At 36.3% G+C, this 15,563-nt stretch overlaps 2 protein-coding genes and 1 pseudogene across 3 annotated transcripts; 2 read left to right on the forward strand and 1 right to left on the reverse strand.

The window, feature by feature from the left end:
* Positions 1–326: 326 nt before the first annotated feature.
* On the reverse strand, positions 327–9,682 carry LOC113686303 (F-box-like/WD repeat-containing protein TBL1XR1). The gene is made up of 14 exons (XM_089209436.1): positions 9,384–9,682; positions 8,139–8,284; positions 6,861–7,115; positions 6,476–6,522; positions 5,857–5,992; positions 5,439–5,502; positions 5,025–5,122; positions 4,860–4,920; positions 4,557–4,678; positions 4,299–4,373; positions 3,403–3,530; positions 2,637–2,802; positions 1,865–1,966; positions 327–1,244 (listed from the first exon to the last, which is right to left on the reverse strand). The coding sequence occupies exons 1-14, from the start codon at positions 9,439–9,441 to the stop codon at positions 1,215–1,217; spliced, it is 1,488 nt and encodes a 495-aa protein (XP_089065562.1). The 5' UTR covers positions 9,442–9,682; the 3' UTR covers positions 327–1,214.
* A 227-nt stretch (positions 9,683–9,909) lies between these two features.
* On the forward strand, positions 9,910–13,511 carry LOC113686290 (large ribosomal subunit protein uL2). Its single transcript, XM_027203896.2, has 4 exons — positions 9,910–10,025; positions 11,029–11,318; positions 12,192–12,526; positions 13,300–13,511. The coding sequence occupies exons 2-4, from the start codon at positions 11,039–11,041 to the stop codon at positions 13,465–13,467; spliced, it is 783 nt and encodes a 260-aa protein (XP_027059697.1). The 5' UTR covers positions 9,910–10,025; positions 11,029–11,038; the 3' UTR covers positions 13,468–13,511.
* Positions 13,512–13,667: 156 nt separating this feature from the next.
* On the forward strand, positions 13,668–15,390 carry LOC149043322 (cx9C motif-containing protein 4-like; annotated as a pseudogene). Its single transcript, XR_016187678.1, has 2 exons — positions 13,668–14,232; positions 15,022–15,390. The product of XR_016187678.1 is annotated as a cx9C motif-containing protein 4-like (transcript).
* Positions 15,391–15,563: the final 173 nt, after the last annotated feature.

Here is a 15,563-nt window from a genome sequence, read left to right on the forward strand (position 1 = left end):
AAAGTGACAACATCGTGAGACAAACGACATTACGGGTGCATTTACCGGGATGAAGAACTGTTTGATTTGATCCGCTGGGTTCTGTTTTAAACCATTTAGGCAGCTTACAAAGCTGTTTTCCCGCGCGAGCAAACGCGCACCGGTCTTATGTTTCCCGCGCTTTTCATCGGTGGTTACCGCTCTCTATCGCCAATTGAATCATGGGACGAAATATCTCCACATGCAGTTCTATCGTTATCGTGTAAAATTCTGCGTTAATTCTCGTTACCCATTTTCCGATAGGTATATTAGTATTTGGCTAATTCAGTGCAACTGGAACCAAAGAGTTGTAAACAAATCTCTTTTACTCGACATACTTAGATATTACTTAGTTATGCACTTTAAAATTTAATGTTGATATTTGTAATTTAAAAGTACAGCCTATTGATAGAATTTCTTCAACATAATTACATCGGAAGAGAATATGTCTGGTGATATGATACACGATAAAAACACAAATGTTTACTACATAACAATCGAGGTAATGATTGGACACCAAAAGCTTTTCTCTTCAGTGGTCCAAACAACGTGGAAGAGATTTTTCACTTTCGCGCAATGAGCCACAATGAGAACTGGTATGAGTTAAAGTGAAGTTTGAAGCGATTTAAGTATTAAGGCAACAAATATTAAAAAAGATTATCATCAGAATTAATAAATACGCGTTCTTGCGCAGAACTAAAGAAAACTTTCCACAACGATGAAAATGACAGAGGTTGAAATATTCATTGTTAAAGTCGACTAAAATTAATGTAGGAAAAGTTGTCGGTCATTACAATGTCACATGATATCGATATGTTACCGACTTCTTTCCGAACCCTCTTGCTATTTTCCTTTTGGAAAAACAGCCGAAAACTCTTCGGGTATACGTCCTCTGCTGGGGCCGGCACTCAAAAATATAAATACGTATCATCCCTTGAAAATAAATTTAAAAAAATCGAATTTTCTCAGTCAACATCAAGCAAACAGTAGCGATATTTCGATAGTGAAAATCAAAATTGGGTTTTTTGGTCCATTGGTTCTGTAAATTGACGCATTTCATGGATTTTCAAGTTATCACAACTAGCTGACAGTTGCGAGTTCTCTTGCGTTCGACTTCTCTGTGGTGGACTGAGTGATGGAAAGTTACTTTTGAAGTTCTCCAGGAACATTTGTACATAGGATGAGGTTTAAAAACATCAGAGATTCCGGACGTCTAAAACGCACAGCTGTTAGGAAAATAGAAGAAAATCATTAAATTTATTGAAAGAAAACTGCCAATCCAAACCAACTCATGATTAGTCTTATAGAAATACCGCTTCGTGGGCATCCAATTTTGTTTTTTATCATATCCACTTTGAAATCACAATCTGATTTCGCAATCCTTGCAATCTGATAGGCGCTCAGCAGTGCGATTTGTTCACATATGACACTGTCTTTCTTCAAAACAACCAATCACATTTGAAGATTTGTCTAAAGTAACCAACTAAATTTCAGGTTAAAGAAAGACAAAGAAGCCATTGTGTGACGTAACTGAACTTCGTTTTGTGCAATTTTAGTCTGAAATCATACTTGTGAATTCAAATGGAAATCACGCCGCGTTCTCATTCGATTTGAAATATATGGTGCATTTGAACTCACACCAAATTGCACTGCTACTTAGTTCAATTGCCTTCATTAATCATTGTAAGATTACAGACTGAAACTGAGCTTCAATCGCTAAGGTACATGAGCTGATAACAGAGCTGAGTAAACTGATCACTAGAAAATGCAATAATCAGAGTTTTAAATTTGATAAGTCACCATTAAGTACCATTGGATATCTCACCGTATTGTCCTGCTAACTCACCGTATTGTCTGAAAAGCACGCAGCTACTTTATCTCCTCTTGGACTCCACTGTACTTCAAATACACCCCCATTACCATGGTAACTATGAACTAGCGTACCAGTCTAAAAAAAAATGAAAATAATGTATTAATAAACACATGCTACTCATCTGCGACTGGCTGACATTCAGGTTCGATTTCCAGACGGGAATAAAAAAAAGCCTGGTTTGTGAAATGAACACTTTCCTGGCGTGTTTAAGGTGCGTCCTTGTCCTATTCCCATCACCCGTTTGCGTGTCTCCTCGTTTACACGCGCGAGATTAATTCGCTCATATTCACTTTTCTAAGGAGTCTTTGGTCTCAGTCCATCGTTACTTCTTTTCCTTACAGCTGTTAATTTCTTCGATAAACTGGAATTAGATCAAGGTTGCACCCTCTTACCTATACGTTCTTCTGTTAACCCTTTAATTTCATGAGTGACCAAGACAGAATTTCTCCTTACAATATCAATACAATATCAACCAGATAAGTGATGAGAATAAAGAGAAATTTGAATTTGGGGATATGTTGATCCAATGCTAAATTCTTTGAACTAACTTTATAGGAATTGTACAGTTGATAGTAAGGAGAATTACAAATTTGATCTGGGAGTTAAAGGGTTAAAATCACACGTTTGCTTTAAGATGCACCGGAACTGTGAGGAAAAGTAGATTATTGATCACCAACTGAAGTTAAAGAATAAAAAAAAAAAAAAAAATTTTCATTATTGGAAAAAGAGTGAATATATTCCCTACCTGTGTTGACCAGACATTCAGTGCCCTGTCAAAAGACCCTGATGCAATGTATCTGCCATCAGGACTAAACGACAAAGAGTGTACTGCTTCTTGATGTTTGGAGAGAGAAAGAACACAGGAGCCACGCTCCAGCTCCCATAGTTTGACTGTTGTGTCGTATGAAGCACTAAAACACAATAAAAACATCACGGTTTAACCACAGTTACATGAGAAGTTTGTTATTGTAAAGCCAAAAGGTAAATGACAGCCTAAACAAATCTCTATGTACAACTGTTTTACATCATAAATTATCAAATCATGATTGGTATTCTCATGATGAGAAAGATTCCATATCACTAGGTGATTTTTTTCTCATTGTATGGTTACTATAAGGAATTATCAAGGGGTGATTATCATAAATTATTTCTCTGCCACAAACAAGGGGATCTAAAATCAAATTCCTCATTAACCCTGGGTTATCCTAACTCATCTTTGAACAACCTGACACTGATTGTGAATTCTCCCCTCTAGCTTCTACAAATTTCTTTCCAAAGTAGTCATGAGAATTTGGTGTTTGATCATGACAACAGTTTCTACCTGATAAGTTGGAGAATTCTTATTACTTCTTTGTTGGATTGTGTATTGATGTTATAAGGAGGGAGAAGCTACACATTAAACACTACCGGAAGTTGAAGGGTTAATAACAACGATAATAACACACAATCTTTCAACTTGTAAAAGAACAAAAAGAAAAAAAAAGGTTACATTAAAATTTCATGCAGCATACCTTGCTAAGAGAAGAGGTGCATTAGGAAACACTGTTGTTGGTCCTGTTGGACTCCATGTTACTGTATATATTTCTTTTTTATGACCTTGGAGATCAAACAACCAGGTATCTTGTTTGGTGCTCCATATCTAAACAAATAAGAGTTTTGATACATTTAAACCCAAATATCAGTATGCATATTCTCCATACTGTTCTCCATACATGCACAAAGGTGCTGGCAAAGAGAATTTGTTGAACAATCAAGACCTCCTTCAGATCGCATCATTTCCAGTATTCTTGCGACCTTCATGATGAAAATATGTGATTCAGGGGTGATATTGTAGGTAGGAATTAGTCAGTCCCAAGGGTCTGGTTAAATCTTGAGCTTAGAAAGCTTTGACAGTGTTCTTGGATGCTTAAAGGGATTCACATTTGATCATTATTGAGAGTCAGATACTTAAATATTCATTATGAAGGGGCTAAGAATAACACCAAATTGGCCCTTTACACCTTAACATTAACCCTTTAACTCCCACGAGTGACCAGGAAAGAATTTCTCCTTACAATATCAATACAATATCAAGCAGACAAGTGATGAGTATAAAGAAAAATATCAATAAGGGGATTATAAGTTGATGAAATACTAAATTCTCCAAACTAACATTACAAGAACTGTATGGTAGATAGTAAGGAGAATTACAAATGAGATCTTGGGAGTTAAAGGGTTAATACTGTTATTCTCCTCACTTTTCTCTTAGCAGTATATTATGGCACTGACAAAGAGAATTTGTTTGACAATCAGGAGCTTCTTAAATTGGTGATTGTGGCCTATATTCTCTTTCCCTTTACATTTTATTCAAGGGTGATACTGTACGGAGAAATCAGAAGCCAATCTCTCTTAGAGTTTAATCACTTACCTTAGCTGATAGATCATCTGAACATGATGCTAGGAAAGACCCTGATGGATCCCATCTAATTGTATTCACTTCACTCTGTAAAAAATCAATAATTGACAACAGAAAATGAGTATGGCATACATGTACATGTTAGATTAGTCTTTGACGAAGTTGCCCTATGTAGACCCAATACTGGGTCCTTTTCTACCAAAACAATCATTAAAAAGCACAAGAACAATAATCAAATGGCACAAAAACTACAAGTGCACGCAAACTCACAGTGTGTCCTTGAAATGATTTGACGGGTTTTTCAACTCCTATTTTACAGACATGTATGATTTTATCGGTTGAACAAGATGCAAAACTTGTGTTGTTTTGCCAGTCTACATCTAGTATGGGGGCTAAAAAAAAAAGGTAAACAAAATTAATTTCTATTTGTAAGAACAAGTTGTACATACATTCATAAAAAAATCAAGAGAGGAGATAATGGAGAATCTGTGTTGTTTACAATCATAAACAAAAATTCAGTTTTGTGGCAAACAGGGTTAATTAATGTTTTGAATATAAATTTATCTTCTTTACCTTGATGGAAAGAAAATTGCTGTTTAACTTCCCAGTTATTTGAGTCCCAAACAAAAGTGCTCTGGAAATAAAACCACATTTTCAAAAATATATATGATTACTCTATCAAGAGTATTATGTAAAAATACAATAATTTTTTGATGGTTTTATAGTTAGGACTTTTACCTTATCCACTCCAGCACTTATTAGATAGTTTCCTTTCTTGTTCCATTTGATGGAAAATATTGGTCCTTTGTAATCACCTAGTGTTTTAACCAGTTCCCCTGTAAAGAGAAGAAAATTACTGAACCTGCTTGTTGCGCAACACAGAAGTAACCCTTTAACTCCCATGAGTAATCAAGAAAAGTGATTGACAAATAAATTCTCCTTAAAAAAATTGACACAATATAAAGCAGGGTAGTTGTGAGAAGATAGTAAAACATCAACAAAGGGTTTTCATTTAATTTACCATGTAATTCTTAAAGCTAAAATCATAATCAACATATGGCCAACAGTAAAGAAATTGATTTTGAGATCTTAGGGGTGGAAGTATTAAATATCATGTTTTGGAACAATAATTAAATTGTTAGATGGTGTTACCTTCTGGAGACCAAATCCTTGCCTGCCCATCACATGAACCTGTGGCTAGCAGAGTTCCATCATTCTACAGAGAAAGAGTTAGGTAATAACCATTCCTTGTTCTAAAAAGGGGTCACCACATTCGTCTGGGTTAAATAAGTTACAGTAGCTGTAACTCTTGCAAATGAAATGCAAAAAGGGGGTAAGTTTCTAAAGAAACTGCGGTGCTGCGTCAGTAAGGGAGTACAACAAGATAATTTGGTTTTATAAACTGAGTTGAGAATGTAAATTGGCCACAGTAAAGAGTTGCAAAGCTAATGCTTTGAGCGTTAGCCCTTCATCAGAGTGAATGGAATGCAAGTAATGAAATGCAAGTTTTGGTGGCTCCATCACAAACTAAGGATGCAAAACATGGGTAAAAACTAAGTGCACAACTTACATTCCACTCCAGACACGTTATATCCTTGGTTGTATTTTTATGGATTTCTAAATCTTTGAATTGATGACGTAGAATGATAGGTGTTCCTATTCCTGTCTCATTTATTGGCCACAGTCTTGCTGTACCATCTCCAGATCTAACAGTGTGAAAAATGTGTAAGTATGTTTTTTACGAAAAAACTATTTGGCTAAATAACTAATGAAATTGCCACAACTTCTGATAAAAGGGCTGAGATTATTTGTCCTAAAAGGGATTTGGAAAAACAGAATAAATCAAGAGAATCAAGACACCTGCACCTTCAGAAAAAGCCACTATTGTCTATTGGAACCACAATTTGCCAAAAAGATGAAACACCACAAAATATAAAAAATCCATAAATATCTAAAACTGTCTCTCTTCAAGAAACTCTGACTGTAGCTGTGCTTTTTTACAGCTTAACATTCTTTTGAATTCTAGAGATACAGTTGAGGATAAGATGGTAAATAAATAAAAAGCAATGTCACATAATTATAAAATGTCCATATTTGTAAAGAAAGTCTACAACATGACGTTTGAGCCACTTAAGCAAATTTTCAATAGTTTATACCGTTCAGTTCATGCTTTGCTGATTTCAACTTACCCAGATGCGAGTATATCCTGAGAGGGATTCCAAGAGCACACAAACACCTACAGGAGTTGTTATGCAAATGTTAAACACAACATACTTTTGAATGAGCATACAATGAAACATAGTATTACAGCACTGGATGCTTAGAATACATCTACATGTAACCACAGGGAGCTAACAGAGTCAGGCAGTCAACTGATACATATTCAAACACAAAGTACAGGTAAATTACAGGACAGCAAGATCTCACAAACTCACACAATCACACTAAAGGAAAAAGAAAGAAAATAAACAGAAATATCTGCTGATATTCCAAGCCTTTGCTTTTTAACACCTGGAACAGATAATTTGGTGAGTATTTTTTAACAAGTTTACCAGCAAATACAAGCAGTTCTACCTCATGTTCATGGCCTTTCAATATCAATGCTTTGTTGCTCCCTGCATCATTAACTGTGCCATCGATCTCCATCATCTCACCATGTCCCATAGAATTGACATGAGTGTAATGTCCATCCTCAAGTTTTATTCCAATTTCTGGTTTCATCCCTCGATTATGTAACAATGTATGTCTTGTGGTTACTATGTCTGGTAAGACAGCATCAATGAGGGAAACATGATCTAGTTCACTGCCGTCATCAAGTATTGTTCCATCCTGAAAAAGGGAAGCATTGATAGAAAAATCAGGCAATAAAAAATACGAGACACCTAGTTAAATGGCATCAAACCTCTCTAACAGACTTAATCTGTTGACAGGCAATACATGTTGCCTCAGTAAGGGATAAACTGTCTCCTTATAGCAAAGCTTGTAGAGTGTAGCCCCATAATTATACAAAATAGTAGTAACCCATCAAGCCGAAAAAATTTGGATGTATGACCATATGACCGTACAAGGTGCTACTTTTAACATGCACAGTCAACTGTACCGCTGGCACACCAACACCATGGCTTTGTTCAGTGGTCCAGTGGTCAATGCACTGGGCTCCGAGTTGGACGACCCGGGTTCTAGTCCTGGCCAGAGCAAGGCATTGTGCCCTTGAGACATGCGGGGAAAAAAAAATGCAAGCTCCGCTTTTAGGCTTGGCTAAATCTTTGTATTAAGCCCACACATCTCTTAACCCTTTTACTCCCAGATCTCAAAAGTGATTCTCCCTACTGTCTGCCATACAATTCTTATAATGTTAGTTTGGAAAATTTGGTACTGGATCAACTTATGATCCCCAATTGATGTTTTCCTTTATTCCTGTTAGTTGTCTACTAGATATTTTGTTGATATTGTAAGGAGAAATTCTAACTTGATCACTAATGGGAATTGAAGGGTTTAAAGGGCACTTTTTTCTAGGCCTGATGGTTTTACCAAAGCGTAAAGTATTTTTCTATGGTAATATCAAACTAAAATTGAAGGAAATATAAGTCTTCTCTATTTAGACCAACAAGGAGAAAGTGATCAAAGGAATATTCCCCAAAGGCTTTTTATTTTTTTGGTGTATACATGTACATATAATGTACAATGACCAGTGCTTTAGAGATGCGATGCAGAATCCTGCCCAAAATTTTCAACAAATAAAAAAAAGCAAAAAAGAAAACACTTTTGTAAAGGAGTTATTTGTAGATTTTCAATAAAAAAAAAACCCTTCTCAGAAAGAACTCTATCACAAGTTTGCTTTGTTTAGCTCACCTCATTTAATGTCACCTCTGCCTCAACATACTGTACACCTTTCTGAATGATTGACACCAGAGCACCAGGTGGTACAATGGATCCATTAATATTTGATTGGTCTACATGGCTCTCCACTCCAAAAGTAAAAGCAGAATGCTGAAATCCTAATGATGAAACAAAGGGTACATACTCAATTTATAGTTAAAAAGGGTAAAGTTGGCACTCCAGCAAAGTGCCCTACACTGCCACAGCTTATTGCTGTTTCTATAGCATAAAAACTCTTGAAGTGCTGCTCTCCTAAAAGAGAGCTAGTCAGCCTTAGGTTACCCTTCCCCACCCCCTCTCAGAAATATGTACTTTACTTTTCTATTTACAATCTTAAATGTATTACTGTATTTACAGTGCTAATAATTACAATACTTACTAAAAGTACAGGCATGAAAGACATTACTACTCATACTAATTCTTAGTACTAATAATCATCTTTGCTCTCATAATTCAGACAGACACAATATGCATTAAAGTACTTAAAACAAAAATAAAATATAACAGGTACAACAGAATACTGGCATGAAGATAACCCTAACTTGATGGATCAAATTGGCATTTTATCAATAATACATGTATATAGGATTTTTAACTTGTAAAATTCATGATCAAATCAAATTTTTCCAATAAAGTCAAGTACAAAATCTGTAAGATATTTTAAAATGCAGAATTAAACTGAAAATGGTACTAATAATTAAGTGTCGTCTTAACTCATTTCCATAATTCGTAATATTAGGCTCAATCTCAAGCAACAATTAGTTTTTCGCATGGAGATTAATTACTATTTCTTCGGGATACTAGCTATACTAACACTGGATGTTTCAAATTAAGCAAGAGATAATTTTTGAACGAGAACATCATAGCCACAAAGCAACCGACCAATCGAAACTCTATCATTTTTCGATTTAATCGTATCGTTTGAACAGTGCAGCTGGTCTCCAACAAAGAAAATATTGTCAAGAGTTTCCAAAGAGGGTCCGATCTGTCTAAACACCAATAGAATCTAGTAGCTGAATATATTTCAAATAATTTTCATTACTTTGGGCGTAAAGAGCGGTAATTAGAATAAATTTTGTTCACAACGTGGGCTTGGAATAACACTCGATGTGATAAAAGCAAAATAATTGCACCCAATGACGGCAAAATCTCTGTAGAATCTTACGAAAATTTGTTATCATACAGATGACTGATTGATACCAGGAACTACAAACTCACCTGATTCTTGAAGATATCTGTAAACTAGAAAGTTGACCTCATCGCTGCTCATAGACATGATAAATAACACATAATCTAAACGATGATTGTAAAGATTATGTTTCACTTTGTTCAGACATTGATCTACGGCACGCGGGAGATTCAATAAAATTGCGGTTAGATCTCCAACCAATGCAGAAATAAAGCAATAAAGAGGTCTACAAACACTTTAAAATTAAACTTTGATGAAGGATCTCCACAATTAAATCGCAACCAGCGTCCTACGCAGTAAAAACTGGAAGAAAATTGCAGGACAACTTCCAGTTAAGACTACTACTAGTCCGCCATGTTTGTTAAGCGCGAAATGTCACGTGATCAATGACTTTGGAGTGACGTGATGTCACTTCGTAAAGACACTATATTTTATTCAGCCTAATTTTCTCACGAAAACGAAAAGTTAAATCTCACGGTTCCAAGTTTTTTTACTTCTAAACGATATGAAAGTGCGTAAAATAAACCACTTGCTCTAAAATTTATTTTGTAGACACTTTCTCATAATCAGAAATGAAGAAAAAGCTTGAGAGAGGCTTGGGCACGAACAGCTTTCCTACAGACTCGCTTTGACGCATAATTTTGTCCTCTTTGCCATCTGTGGCCATATTGGTAAGAATAATCTGTTACGTTAGTGGAAATCGTTCCCACAGAAGCCGTTAGAATTGCCATCGGTTGTGTAATACACCTTTACTGAAAATAAGTATAACTTCTCTATCAAGCCCTAGGGTTATTTTTAAACGAATCTACATCTTTGTAGCAAGGGAGCTCTGACAAAAATGACTGTCCCTTTCGAATAATGATGTTTTGCGACATATCGTCTATTAGAAATAGCGAAAAACCTGGAAATCTTTATTAGACGATTGCTTTGTGTTTCATTCCAAAGTACTCCTGTTCGATTAACTTTCAATGGCATAATCTTCCATCAATGGTCTCTATTTTTCACTAGTAATCGCATGAAAAAAAAAAATAAACATACAGTTCTTGCACGTTTCTTCAAAATTGAATTTTTTTGCGCTAAATTCTAATTATTTTGGAAACATATGTCTGTACAGATTTATTTCCATCGTGACTTCTGAATGTTGATGTGAAAAGAAAAGACCTTAACACATCATGTGAACAAACCATGTTGTACTGGGTTCCTCTCAGTGTTCTACAATATGTGTGTACTTATTTCGACCTACTCAAAGCATTGAATTCTGGAAATTACAAATTATCATGCTCTTCTTTTGCTGTTGCAACAGATTTCTCTGATTGCTTAGCTAAAGGGATTGGTAGAATCTTTATCGAGACAATTTTCTTAAGCTTTGAGTGTTTAGGGTCATTTATCTGATAAGTAAAACAAAGCCTACTAAACATTGCATGTATTCAAATTATTAATACATGAAGGCATCAACTTAATAATTGCGATTTACAGAACTAAATTTGTATTGTCTCTAGCTGGTAGCAGAAACAGACATGCTGTCAAACTTAAAATCTTTAAAATATTCCTCAGTACTTTTCTGCTGCCTAGGATTATCTAAAGCGAAGGCTGCTGTCTTTTTTTTTTTTGTGGTAGATAACCAAATTCCCTAAATATGAGCTTTGTTTAATAAATGTTGTTATTGAATTGCAGTAAATACAGTATGGGTCGAGTTATCAGAGGCCAGCGTAAGGGTGCTGGGAGTATTTTCAAATCCCATACAAAACACAGGAAAGGAGCTGCAAAGCTCAGATCTCTCGACTACTCTGAACGCAATGGTTACCTTAAGGGTGTTGTGAAGGAGATCATCCATGACCCTGGACGCGGTGCACCGTTGGCTATTGTTAGCTTCAGGGATCCATACCGATACAAACAGAGAAAGGAGGTTTTTATTGCCACTGAAGGCATGTACACAGGGCAGTTTGTGTACTGTGGAAAGAAGGGTAAGAATTCTGTTGCCATGAATCTGGCATAATTAATATTAATAATATAATAATAATTAATATTAATAATCTTAATTATATTTATTTGAGTTCAATTATGTTCAGATATGTACCGTGCTGGAAACAAATTCCATTCTTGATGTGATAGCCCTCTCTGCTTTAAATTCAGTCACTAAATTAGAGGCAGTGTGCATTCAAGGGATGTCATTAAGTCCATGCAGAAATTAGTTCCTGAATTTTTCAAGTGATGTAAGAACTAATTGCAGGAATGAGCCGTGAAAAAAGTCTGTCTGGACAACAAATGCTGGGAAAACTACCTGGTTATATCTTTCATTAGCCTTTTTATCTTTCTTCTCAAGGCTTCTAATCGCTGCAGTGTCTTCTAAATTTTCTTTAAAAGTGTAGGATTCTTTTTACCATTTAACTCTTGAGTGTGACCAGTATTTAATTTCTTTATGGTCACAAGAATAAAGGAAATGATCACCAACAAAAGAAGCTCTTGATTGTTTGACAAATTCTCCTTTTCAGCACCTTAGGAAATATATAGAGAAAAATTTGAACAATATGCCTACCAGTGTTAGGTTAAAGGTTAACCCTTTCACTCCCACAAGTGACCAAGACAGAATTTCTCCTTACAATATCAATACAATATCAAGCAGGCAGGTGATGAGAATAGAGAAGAATATCAATTGTGGGATTATTAGTTGATCCAATACCAAATTCTCTGAACTAATATCATAAGAATTGTATGGCAGATAGTAAGGAGAATTACTAATTAGATCTTGGGAGTAGGGGGGGGGAAAGTATTGTGGTAGCAAAGTACAAGTTGAAAGACATTCATTGCTTTGCATTTTGTTGGTTGGTGTGTTTCAGCAACTCTACAAATAGGCAACTGCTTACCCATTGGTGCCATGCCAGAGGGAACTATTGTCTGCAATGTGGAGGAGAAATCAGGAGATCGTGGCAAACTAGCCCGCACGTCAGGAAACTATGCCACTGTTGTATCACACAACCAAGAAACCAGGAGAACCAGAGTGAAGCTTCCCTCTGGAGTCAAGAAAGTCTACCCTTCTGCTAACCGTGCCATGGTGGGTATTGTTGCTGGTGGTGGTCGTATTGACAAACCTATGCTGAAGGCAGGACGTGCTTACCATAAGTACAAGGCCAAGAGGAACTGCTGGCCACGTGTCCGGGGTGTGGCTATGAATGTGAGTATATGTAACTTTTAGTGGTAAACGCTCTTTTAAATGTATTATGTGGAGGACCTCAGGAGAGTTCATGTACTGCTGATTACCAACTTTTGTCTTAAGACTATGGTTAGACTTCTATGACTTGACTTTTGTGAAATTTTTAAGAGTTTTAAGATAACGGCTGTAACTCTTTAGCTCCCATGAGTGACCAAGACAGAATTTCTCCTCATAATATCAATAGTTTATCAAGCAGACTATTGACAAGAATGAAGAAAAATATAAATTAGGGGTTGATTCAACAACAAATTCTGAGAACTAACATCATAAGAATTGTATGGAAGACAGTGAGGAGAATTACAAAAGAGATCTTGGGAGTGAATGGATTTATATTTCATGGGCACCTTGAAACTTTTCAAGAAGCATATTCTTAATGGATTAAACATTTTCCTTTTGGCATAAAAATTCTACATCTAGGCACAGACTGAATCAACAAAATTCTAGCTTTGTAAAATTTCTGTGTCAGTTTTACCACCTTCATCAATTTCTGATTGATAACCAATGTAGGAAATTCATACAAAGTGATATTTATAGTCTGGATATATACCTCTCACTATAGAGACCTGATTGGTTTTTGTGTTTGATTCCTTAGTCTGTTCAAACTTTGTAAGGAGACAAATAGTTGTGTTTTCAATGTCAAATCTTTTGAATGACCATTTAGACAAGTTTAAGCACTCTTTTAAGTGAACACTTGTCACTGTTGTTCTTATTTGCTTCTTGCATTTTTTCCACAGCCTGTGGAACATCCTCACGGTGGTGGTAACCATCAACATATTGGTACCCCTTCAACTGTGCGCCGAGACACATCAGCTGGAAGAAAGGTCGGTCTTATTGCCGCCCGTCGTACTGGCCGAATCAGAGGAGGAAAGAAAACTTTCAAGGGAGACAAAGAAACAGATTAAATTGTACTTTGCTCAGTTGCCCAATAAAATTTACTGTAAATTTGGTTTTGTGCTGTGTCTCTTTGTCAACATGAAATTTTGCATCCTTGTCTCTGTATTCTATACAAAATCAATTAAAGGAATTTGGTTTCATAAATTGAGTTGATTCAACCACCCAGTGCAAATTGAGGAACTTTGGGGTTGTGTATGATTTACATACAGAAATATGGAGCTATGCTATTGGTGAGATCATGGTAACATGAAAAACACAAGAAGAAAGAAGTTGAATTAAAAAGCATTAGTTGATGCTGTAGGATTTAGTGTGCTGAATTGAAAGATAAATTTTTTGGCTAAGTTTTACATCTCTCTGAACTGCGTACATGTAAGGGAAGGATGCAGGCTGCTGCATGCTGCTAAGAGTGACTAGAGAGTGTCTAGTGACAGGTTTGGCACACTTCGTCGTTCCGTTCCATGTCACAATAATTAATAAATGACAGCATTGGCTGTAGCCCTTCATTTTTATGAGAAAGATATTTGCGGAGAAATCTTAAATCGGCCTTTTCGGTTTGGCAGTGTGCGAGTAGTCCTGGGACGAGGAGGATAGGGCGGACTGATTCCCAAATCCTCTGTATAGCTCTCGATCAATATGGCGGCTGGTTGGCAAGTCCTTTTCGTTTTACACGGTGACTTTACGAGTTGATTGGTGAAGATCTGCGGATGAAATGTCAGGCAATAAAAAATTACCCTGTCAAAAAGAGGCTTGTGCTATCCAGAAGTGCTTGCAAGGTAATCTCGTATAATGAATAAAGGGTGTAAGTTTCTAGAGAAACTGTGGTGCTGCGTCGGGGAAAGAGTAAAGCAGGTAATTTAGTGTTAACAACTGAGTTGAAAACGTAAATTGGCCACCGTAAAGGGTAAAAAAGCTGACGTTTCGAGCGTTAACCCTTCGTCAGAGCGATTGTATAATCTCGTATATAATCTCGGATACAATCTTGTATATAATCTCGTATAATTGCGAGGCGCCTAATTGTTCTTAAGTCTACTCACACGTAAACGGGCAATTCATGGCTAGGTAATTCCGAGGTCCAAGTTTTCTCATACTATTGTTACAAACTTATGAAATTACATCAGCCACGAGTATTGCTCCTTTTTTTAACACAACTATTAATGCTGATCATGAACATTTCTACTCTCTTTGTGCAGTACAACTGGTTTGAATCTAGGAGTGATATTTGATGGTGTACTCTGATCGTCTAAATAGTCCTGGAAAAGGAAGGACTGTGTCGGTAATAGTACGTGACTTTGATGACGAAAATTCACTACTACAGACAACAGTCCTTCTCAGGACTTCTCCGGACGATCGCAAGAGACGATAAAATTGACTAAGAAAAAGGCCGTGAATTGATTGGCTGTAAAGTTTTGGATGTGGGGGAGGGGGTGGTGGGGGCGGGGGTGAGGGGGCAGGGTTTGGTGTGGGTTGAAAGATGGAGATGTATGGAACATCAAAATTAAACCATGCCTAAAATATAATAGTTTGATAATAATTATTAGTTCATATCTTTATTTTCCACCAAGAATATAATTATCAAGAGGACAGATGCCAACATGTGATTAACAACATGAAGAAATGTTGTCAAAAGATTTCAGCCATAAACACTGAACTGTGCTTGGGCTTCAAACAGAACTTGAGCAGCAAAAAGTAACAAACAGAGAGAGGTAGTGAAGGACTTCACCCAGAGAGCAAGAGTAAACAAGTGAGGCACCTAAATAGGCTGAAATAAGTTGATCTCTGCACTGTCAGCCAGCAAGAAAATCAGCAGATAAGAGTTGACTTACAGATGTTTTGAAGTCTGTTTATGCACATTGAGGCTGACTTGAAGACAGAAACTTTACTGAATAATTTAAACAGTTTGTGATATCATAATAAAATAAAATTTCTACATACACAGGTCATATTTTATGATGTCTACTTAAAAATCCTTTACTGTTCCTTAACCCATTTCACCATATGTCAGTTCCCAAGGTCTCTACACTGTTCTCTATATGTTTTCCATTGTCCTGACAAGGAGAATTTGCTTAATAATCAATAGCTTCTTGACCTTGTGATCATTTCCTTT

Source organism: Pocillopora damicornis, chromosome 6 (assembly GCF_964200805.1).
Source record: "Pocillopora damicornis chromosome 6, jaPocDami1.2, whole genome shotgun sequence".
NCBI lineage: Eukaryota > Metazoa > Cnidaria > Anthozoa > Scleractinia > Pocilloporidae > Pocillopora > Pocillopora damicornis.